Source organism: Somniosus microcephalus, chromosome 3 (genome assembly GCF_052327205.1).
Source record: "Somniosus microcephalus isolate GS21.2 chromosome 3, FLI_Smic_1.0, whole genome shotgun sequence".
In the NCBI taxonomy this organism is placed as follows: Eukaryota; Metazoa; Chordata; class Chondrichthyes; order Squaliformes; family Somniosidae; genus Somniosus; species Somniosus microcephalus.
The window spans coordinates 182,291,274-182,301,663 of NC_140989.1; the positions used below are offsets into that span (position 1 = coordinate 182,291,274).

The 10,390-nt window shown below is 44.8% G+C and overlaps 1 protein-coding gene across 1 annotated transcript in view; it reads right to left on the bottom strand.

Moving 5' to 3' along the window:
• The window catches only part of LOC147121615 (solute carrier family 22 member 2-like), a 215,305-nt gene extending 209,712 nt beyond the window's left edge, over positions 1-5,593 (bottom strand). The window contains exons 1-3 of the mRNA XM_085977978.1: positions 5,576-5,593; positions 4,663-4,766; positions 4,407-4,561 (exon numbers count right to left, since the gene is read on the bottom strand). Coding sequence (XP_085834104.1) covers positions 4,407-4,561; positions 4,663-4,766; positions 5,576-5,593 — 277 coding nt within the window. The remainder of the gene's footprint in view (positions 1-4,406; positions 4,562-4,662; positions 4,767-5,575) is intronic.
• Positions 5,594-10,390: the final 4,797 nt, after the last annotated feature.

Below are 10,390 nucleotides of genomic sequence, written 5' to 3' on the forward strand. Positions count from 1 at the left end.
TGTACTTCAGTACTTTCCAGTTTCTTGCCATTAAGATAATAACTTGCTCTATGATTTTTCCTGCCAAAGTGCATAACCTCACACTTTCCAGTATTGTAATAAAGGATAGTATTCGACTGAAAACAAGGGCATATAAATTAGCCAAATCTAGTGGAAGGATAGAAGATTGGGAAGCATTTAAAAGCCAGCAAACAATAACTAAAAGGTTAATTAAGAAAGGGAAGATAGATTATGAAAGTAAACTAGCAAAAAATATAAAAACAGATAGCAAGAGTTTCTACAGCTATATAAAAAGAAAAAGGGTGGCTAAAGTGAACGTTTGTCCCTTAGAGGATGGGACTGGGAAACTCGTGGTGGGGAACATGGAGATGGCAAAGATGCTGAACAAATATTTTGTATCAGTCTTTACAGTAGAGGACACTAAAAATATCCCAACACTGGACAAACAGGGGGGGGGGGGGGGGGGGGAGGAGCTAAACACGATTAAAATCACTAAGGAGATGGTACTCAGTAAAATAATGGGACTTAAGGCGGATAAATCCCCCGGACCTGATGGCCTACATCCTAGGGTCTTGAGAGAAGTGGCGGTAGGGATTGTGGATGCATTGGTGATCATTTTCCAGAACTCCCTGGACTCAGGAAAGGTCCCGGCAGATTGGAAAACTGCTAATGTAACACCCTTATTTAAGAAGGGAAGTAGACAAAAAGCTGGAAACTATAGACCAGTTAGCCTAACATCTGTGGTTGGCAAAATGTTGGAGTCCATTATTAAGGAAACAGTAACAGAGCATTTGGATAAACATAATTTAATAGGACAGAGTCAGCATGGTTTTACGAAGGGGAAGTCATGTTTGACAAATTTGCTCGAATTCTTTGAGGATGTAACATACAGGGTGGATAAAGGGGAACCAGCGGATGTAGTGTATTTGGACTTCCAAAAGGCATTTGACAAGGTTCCACACAAAAGATTACTGATCAAGATAAAAAATCATGGGATTGGGGGTAATATACTGGCATGGGTGGAAGATTGGTTATCTAACAGAAAACAAAGAGTTGGGATAAATGGTTCGTTCTCGGGCTGGCAATCAGTAACTAGTGGTGTTCCGAAGGGGTCAGTGCTGGGACCCCAACTCTTTACAATCTATATGAACGATTTGGAGGAAGGGACCGAGTGCAATATATCCAAGTTTGCCGATGATACAAAGATGGGAGGAAAAGCAGTGAGTGAGGAGGACATAAAAAACCTGCAAAAGGACATAGACAGGCTAAGTGAGTGGGCAGAGATTTGGCAGATGCAATATAATGTTGGAAAGTGTGAGGTTATGCACTTTGGCAGAAGAAATCAAAGAGCAAGTTATTATCTAAATGGAGAGAAACTGCAAAGTGCTACAGTACAAAGGGATCTGGGGGTCCTGGTGCATGAAACACAAAAAGTTAGTATGCAGGTGCAGCAGGTGATCAGGAAGGCCAATGGAATCTTAGCTTTTATTGCAAGGGGGATGGAGTATAAAAACAGGGAAGTCTTGCTGCAGTTATACAGGGTATTGGTGAGGCCACACCTGGAATACTGCGTGCAGTTTTGGTTTCCATATTTAAGAAAAGATATACTTGCTCTCGAGGCGGTTCAGAGAAGGTTCACTCGGTTGATTCCAGAGATGAGGGGGTTGACGTATGAGGAAAGGTTGAGTAGGTTGGGACTCTACTCATTGGTGTTCAGAAGAATGAGAGGCGATCTTATCGAAACATATAAGATTGTGAGGGGGCTTGATCGGGTGGATGCAGTGAGGATGTTTCCACTGATGGGTGAGATTAGAACTAGGGGGCATAATCTTAGAATAAGGGGCTGCCCTTTCAAAACTGAGATGAGGAGAAACTTCTTCACTCAGAGGGTAGTAAATCTATGGAATTTGCTACCCCAGAGAGCTGTGGAAGCTGCAACATTAAATAAATTTAAAATGGAGATAGACATTTTCCTAGCAGATAAGGGAATTAGGGGTTACGGGGAGAGGGCAGGGAAGTGGACGTGAGTCTAGATTCAGATCAGCCATGATCCTATTGAATGGCGGAGCAGGCCCGAGGGGCCGTATGGCCTACTCCTGCTCCTTATGTTCTGGGCCCACACTTAGGTTCCCAGCCCTCTGACAAACTAGTTTAAGTCCTTCCCAACAGCACTAGCAAACCCCGCTGTGAGGATATTGGTCCCGGTTCTGCCGAGGTGTAACCTGTCCAGCTTGTACCCAAGGTCCCACCTGCCCCAGAATCGGTCCCAATGCCTCAGGAATTTAAATCCCTCCCTCTGACATCATCTCTCCAGCCACGCATTCATCTGGTCTATTCTCCTATTTCTGCTCTCATCAGCATGTGGCACTGGGAGTAATCCTGAGATTACGACCTTTGAGGTCCTGCTTTTTAATTTATTTCCTAGCTCCCCATATTCTGCTTGCAGGACCTCGTCCCTCTTTCTACCTATGTAATTGGTACCGATATGGACCACAACCTCTGGCTGTTCACCCTCCCCCTTCAGAATGTCCTGCAGCCGCTCAGTGACATCCTTGACCCTGGCACCAGGGAGGCAACATACCATCCTGGAATCACGCCTGCCGCCACAGAAACGTCTATCTGTTCCCCTTACGATAGAATCTGCAACAGGGGGAGCTTTTCCTCTGCCTTGGGCTGAGGGAATCGTCATTCTCCGGAACCTAGCATATCTGAATCCCAGACCAATTCCAGGCCTTTCAATCTCAATCCTGCGGGATTGCAGCAGGATTGCACCAGAACGTCCGTGCAATTTCTGTATCTGCCACATCTGTGCCCTGTGAAATCAGGCAAGGGCTTACTGGTCACGTAAACGTAGGAGATGCAACACATGCCCTTTTACCTCCTCCCTTCCCACTGTCCGGGACCCCAAACACCCCTTCCAGGTGAAACAGCGATTTACTTGTACTTCTTGCAATTTAATATACTGTATTCGCTGCTCATGATGCGGTCTCCTCTACATTGGGGAGACCAGGCGACCGCTTTGCGGAACACCTCCGTTCAGTCCGTAAGGGTGACCCTGAGCTTCCGGTCGCCTGTCACTTTAATTCCCCACTTCACTCCACTCTGATCTCTCTGTCCTCGGCCTAATACATTGTTCTAATGAAGCTCAATGTAAGCTCGAGGAACAGCACCTCATCTTTCGATTAGGCACTTTACAGCCTGCCAGACTCAACATGGAGTTCAACAATTTCAGATCATAATCCCTGCCCCCATTTTTCATGCAGTATGATTTTGCCACTCCCATTTGCAACATTTTCACAGCATGTTCTTTCAATTCCTTCCTCCCCTCCTAAACCCCTCCCCCCCTGCCTCTGCACCTGCTTAATATCTGTTACATCTCCAGCTTTTTCCAGTTCTGATGAAGGGTCCCAGACCTGAAACGTTAACTCTGTTTCTCTCTCCACGGATGCTGCCTGGCCTGCTGAGTATTTCCAGCATTTTCTGTTATTTCTTACTGGTCACATGACTGAATGGGGAATCAGGCAAGGGCTCACTGGTCACATGACTGAATGGGGAATCAGGCAATGGATCACTGGTCACATGACTGAATGGGGAATCAGGCAATGGATCACTGGTCACATGACTGAATGGGGAATCAGGCAATGGATCACTGGTCACATGACTGAATGGGGAATCAGGCAATGGATCACTGGTCACATGACTGAATGGGGAATCAGGCAATGGATCACTGGTCACATGACTGAATGGGGAATCAGGCAATGGTTCACTGGTCACATGACTGAATGGGGAATCAGGCAATGGATCACTGGTCACGTTTGTTTCAGAATTATACTATGAGCTTGTGTCCCAGGTGCAGTGCTTCACGGACACTGGAGAACCATTTAGCAATAAGATATTATACTTTCTTTTTCCATTCATTCTCAGGATGTGGGTGTCACCGGCAAGGCCACAGTTATCTCCCATCCCATCCCCGGGAAGGTGGTTTTGGGCCTTCTCCTTGAACTGCTGCAGAGCAGTTTGATAGGCCACTTCAGAGGGCAGTTAAAGGTCAATCATATTGGTGTGGGACTGGAGTCAAATATAGGCCAGACTGGTTAAGGATGGCAGGTTTCCTTCCCTAAAGGACATTAGTGAGCCAGTTGAGGTTTTACAACAATCTGACAGATTTTTGTTCCCAATTCAAATTCTCAGACTGTCATGGTGAGATTTTAACTCATATTGTCTGGATTATTAGCCTAGGCCTCTGGATTACTAGTCTGATGAACATAACGACTACACTAACATTCCCAACATGATATTATCAGACAGAATGATGACAAGCCTCACTGTTATGATCATTTATTGAACATAAGGACCATTTACCAGAGATCGCCTACTTCTAACACAGGTAAGAGCAAGATTCTTACTTAAGACGTAGGCACACAGCCAACCTCCCCTGCTGAACAGGCCTTGCAGAGAACGGAAGATCATAAAACAGGTGTAGCTTGGGGAGAATGCCAGTAGGAGACCTGACACAGAGGTCACAAAGGTCGCCAACAAGAAGCAAGGCTTCCTGCCAAATCTACAAAAAAAATGGTTATAAGCAGGAAATATGAAGAAAATTACTTCAGTGTCAACATTTTTAAATCAGTAGAGGACATTGGAGGTGAGGATGATACATACATGTCCGCTGCGTAGCCCATAATTATCGTTCCAAGCATAAATCCCAGGTTTAGACAAGCTTGAGTCAGGTCCACTTTCCAGGCATCAGCACACACCAGTTCAAACTGTACAAATTGTGGAGTTAGACAAGTAACATTATTATTAAAGACACACACATATTTTACAGCACCATCTGAATTTAACTTCTATCTTACGCACAGTACCTTAGGAAGTTAATAAAAATATCACAGCATCTGAAAAATGGAACAGGAAGAGGCCATTCAGCCCATCACATAGAATTACATTCGGCCCAACCAGTCCATGCCGGGGTTTATGCTCCTCACGAGCCTCCTCCCACCTTACATCATCTCACCCTATCCACATGTTCTTCTATTCCTTTCTCCCTCGATTACTTATCTAGCTTCCCCTTAAATGCATCAATGACCCTGTATGATTGCGAGACTTCCAATAAACTCTGAAGTCTCTTTCTGGCCATTAAAGATAATCAAGTGAGAACTAAATGATATTCATTAGTATTCCATTAGTGTAAAAAAAAAGTAATCAAAGTGTGACGTCACCAGAAAGCAGGTAAGTGATTGGTTGGTGTGTATTTCTCTCTTTCTCCTTTTCTTTCCAAACTTAAACTCTGTGGGTTATAGTTTCTAAGCTCTGAGGTGTAGCGGGGGCTGCTGGTAACCAAAAATTTAACTTAATTTAAAGGAAGTAAAGGGTAAGTCATGTCAGGACAGCTCAGCCCCGTAGTTTGCTCCTCCTGTACTATGTGGGAAATCAGGAACACTTCCTGTGCCCCTGACAACCACGTGTGCAGGAAGTGTGTCCAGCTGAAGCTACTGACAGACCGCATTGCGGCACTGGAGCAGCGGATGGATAGATATTGGAGCATTCGCGAGGCTGAGGAAGTCGTGGATAGCACGTTCAGGGAGGTGGTCATACCGCAGGTAAAGGTTGCACAGGGAGAAAGGGAACGGGTGACCATCAGGCAGAATATTGGCGCAGGCAGGTAGTGCAGGAATCCCCTGGGGTCATCCCCTCTCGAACAGTTATACCGTTTTGGATACTGTTTGGGGGAGATGGTTTAACAGGGGATGGCGGCAGCAGCCAACCTCCTGGCACCAGGGGTGGCTCTGCTGCACAGGACGGGAGGAAAAAGAGGGGTAGAGCTATAGTGATAGGGGATTCTATTGTAAGGGGAATAGATAGGCGTTTCTGCGGCAGCAAACGAGACTCCAGGATGGTGTGTGTTGCCTCCCTGGTGCAAGGGTCAAGGATGTCTCCGAGCAGCTGCAGAACATTTTGGAAGGGGAGGGTGAACAGCCAGTTGTCATGGTGCCTATAGGTACCACCGATATAGGTAAAGAATGGGATGAGGTCCTAAAAGCTGAATATAGGGAGTTAGGAGGTAAATTAAAAAATAGGACCTCAAAGGTAGTAATCTCAGGATTGCTACCAGTGCCACGTGCTAGTCAGAGTAGAAATAGAAGGATACTTCAAATGAATGCGTGGCTAGAGGAAAGGTGCAAGGGGGAGGGATTCAAATTCCTAGGACATTGGAACCGGTTCTGGGGGAGGTGGGACCAGTACAAACCGGACAGTCTGCACCTGGGCAGGACCGGGACCGATGTCCTAGGGGGAGTGTTTGCTAGTGCTGTGGGGGAGGGTTTAAACTAAAATGGCAGGGGGTTGGGAACCTGAGCAGGGAGACAAAGGAAAGGGAAACAAGGATAGAAGCAAAAGACAGGAAGGAGGAAAAGCAAAGGTGGCAATCAGAGAAATCAAGGGTTTAAAACAAACATGGCCACAGTAAATAATAATTCTAAAAGGTCTAAGAGCATTAAAAAAACAAGCCTGAAGGCTTTGTGTCTTAATGCAAGGAGCATTCGTAATAAGGTGGATGAATTAGCAGCGCAAATAGAGGTAAATGAATGTGATATGATAGGAATTACGGAAACATGGCTCCAGGGGGACCAAGGCTGGGAACTCAACACCCAGGGTTATTCAATATTCAGGAAAGATAGGCAAAAAGGAAAAGGAGGTGGGGTAGCATTGCTGGTTAAAGAGGGGATTAACACAATTGTAAGGAAGGATATTAGCTCTGATGATGTGGAATCTGTATGGGTAGAACTGAGAAATACCAAAGGGCAGAAAACATTAGTGGGAGTGGTGTATAGACCCCCAAACAGTAATGCAGAGGTTGGGGATGGCATTAAAAGGGAAATTAGAGAAGCGTGCAATAAGGGCACAGCAGTCATCATGGGTGACTTTAATCTACATATAGATTGGGCTAACCAAATTAGTAACAATACTGAGGAGGAGGAATTCCTGGAGTGTATACGGGATGGTTTCCTGGACCAATATGTTGAGGAACCAACTAGGGATCAGGCCATCTTAGACTGGGTATTATGCAATGAGAAAGGATTAATTAGCAATCTTGTTGTTCGAGGACCCTTGGGTCGGAGCGATCATAATATGATAGAATTCTTCATTAAGATGGAGAGTGAAGTAGTTGACTCATAGACTAAGGTCCTGAATTTAAATAAAGGGAACTATGATGGTATGAGATGCGAGTTGGGTAGGATTGATTGGGTAATGTCACTCAAAGGGTTGACGGTGGATAGGCAATGGCAAATATTCAAAGATCGCATGGATGAACTACAGAATTTGTTTATCCCAGTTTGGCATAAAAATAAATTTAAAAAGGTGACTCAACCGTGGCTAACAAGGAAAATTAGGGATTACATAAGATGCAAAGAGAGGACATATAAATTGGCCAAAAAAAGCAGCAAACCTGAGGATTGGGAGCAGTTTAGGATTCCGCAAAAGAGGACAAAGGGATTAATTAAGAGGGGGAAAATAGATTATGAAAGCAAGCTTGCGGAGAACATAAAAACTGACTGTAAAAGCTTTTATAGATACGTGAAGAGAAAAAGATTGGTGAAGTCAAGCATAGGTCTCTTAAAGTCAGAATCAGGGGAATTTATAATGGGGAACAAAGAAATGGCAGACCAATTAAATACATATTTTGGTTCTGTCTTCACAAAGGAGGACACAAATAACCTCCCAGAGATGTCGGGTAATATAGGGACTAATGAGAGGGAGGAACTGAAAGAAATCAGCATTTGTAGGGAAATAGTGTTGGGGAAGTTGACAGGATTGAAGGCCGATAAATCCCCAAGGCCTGATAATCTACATCCTAGGGTACTTAAGGAAGTGGCCCTGGAGATAGTAGATGCATTGCTGGTCATCTTCCAGAACTCGATAGACTCTGGAACAGTACCCATGGATTGGAGGGTAGCTAAATGTTACCCCACTATTCAAAAAAGTTGGTAGAGAAAAAGCGGGGAATTATAGACTGGTAAGCCTGACATCGGTAGTGGGGAAAATGCTGGAGTCCATTGTAAAAGATGTAATGGCAGAGCACTTGGAGAGCAGTGACGGGATTGGACAAAGTCAACATAGATTTACAAAGGGTAAATCATGCTTGACTAATTTACTGGAATTTTTTGAGGATGTAACTGGTAAAATAGATAAGGGAGAACCAGTGGATGTGGTGTATTTGGACTTTCAGAAGGCTTTCGATAAGGTCCCGCATAAGAGATTAGCTTGCAAAATTAAGGCACATGGGATTGGGGGCAAGGTATTGACTTGGATAGAAAACTGGTTGGCAGATAGAAAGCAAAGAGTTGGAATAAATGGGTCATTTTCCGAGGGGCAGACAGTGACTAGTGGGGTACCGCAAGGATCGGTCCCAGGACCCCAGCTGTTCACAATATATATTAATGATCTGGATGAGGGAATTGGATGTAGTATCTCCAAATTTGCAGATGACACAAAGCTGGGTGGGAGGGTATGCTGTGAGGAGGATGTCATGAAACTCCAGTACAATTTGGACAGGTTGGGTGATTGAGCAGAAACATGGCAAATGCACTATAATGTGGATAAATGTGAGGTTATCCACTTTGGTGGCAAAAACAGGAAGGCAGATTATTATTTGAATGGCATTAGATTGGGAGAAGGGGAAGTGCAAAGAGGCCTGGGTGTTCTTGTGCACCAGTCGCTGAAGGTAAGCATGCAGGTGCAGCAGGCGGTTAAGAAGGCAAATGGTATGTTGGCCTTCGTATCAAGAGGGTTCGAGTACAGGAACAAGGATGTCTTGCTGCAGTTGTACAGGGCCTTGGTGAGACCGCACCTTGAGTATTGTGTGCAGTTTTGGTCGCCTTATCTGAGGAAGGATGTTCTTGCCATGGAGGGAGTGCAGCGAAGATTCACCAGGATGATACCTGGGATGGCAGGAATGACGTATGAGGAGAGATTGTGTCGATTGGGCTTGTACTCACTGGAGTTTAGAAGATTGAGAGGGGATCTCATCGAAACCTATAAAATTCTGTCAGGCCTGGACAGACTAGATGCAGGAAGGATGTTCCCGATGGCCGGGGTGTCCAGAACTAGGTGTCATAGTCTAAGGATAAGGGGTAAGCCATTTAGGACCGAGATGAGGAGGAATTTCTTCACCCAGAGAGTGGTGAACCTGTGGAATTCTCTACCACAGAAGGCGGTGGAGGCCAGTTCATTAAATATATTCAAGAAGGAGTTGGATATATTTCTTAAGGCTAAGGGGATCAAGGGATATGGGGAGAAAGCAGGGACAGGGTACTGAATTTGGATGATCAGCCATGATCTCATTGAATGGTGGAGCAGGCTCGAGGGGCCGAATGGCCTACTCCTGCTCCTGTCTTCTATGTTTCTATGTTTCTCGATCCTGTATTAATTCTCATCACATTCAATCCTATGGTTAAGCAGATACTTGCCCACCACTTTTCTTTCTACAAAGTGTCAATTATTCGATCTATCTCCCCAGGCAGGAAAACATGACTTCCAATTCCTGATCTTACTTGAGCCTTGGCAGATTTACATTCATATCACAGTTTAAATTCAATATCCTACCTCCACCTGTATTATCCATGCCTTACAGATCCTCCCTTAGTCTCCTTTTCTTCAGCAAAAAGATAGCTTGGAGTTTTAAATTCTAGAATGTTCCTCGTCACCCTTCCAAAAGGTAAAGATGCCCAAAAACCACCAACCATATTCCAAATCTGCCAACTAGCAATCTGTTTTACCGGCTTAAAATTCGTTATTTTGACTTGTAATCAAATTCTCTCAAGATACTTCCCAGCGTTTGCATGGCTTTGTGACAAAGAGCCCATATGTTAATTGGGTTCTTTATTGAATAGACCATAATCGCAACCAAATTAATCTCCATCCATGTGCCAAGTAGTTTCCTGTAACAGTAGACAGTGGCCCGGGAACTCGAGAGCACTCACTCCTGCTCCTCCTAGCCACACACTCAGGTGAGCTACTTACCTTCTTTGTTGCAGGCGATCCCTAGGGCTGCTTTCTCAAGTGGCAACTCAGGGCGAACCAATCTTGGAGGGGTGGTGGGCCTCAAGCAGGCGTTAGACCCTTTATTTACATATACCAAGGACCTAATGCCCGCTGCAGGTGTGGGTAAAGGACGCCTCTTGTTTGTCCTTATCCAATATGGCAGGCGGTGCACTTCCAGCCGGTAATGTGTGCACACTTCCTGACTGCCTTAGCACTGAGTCGTACCCGATAAACAGAAGCTGCACGGATCAATTTCTATGCCATCACCTTCCATTTATCAGCATTAAATTTTATCGATTAAACTTTACACCATTCACTGTTACCAGTAAATTTTATATTAACTATCACT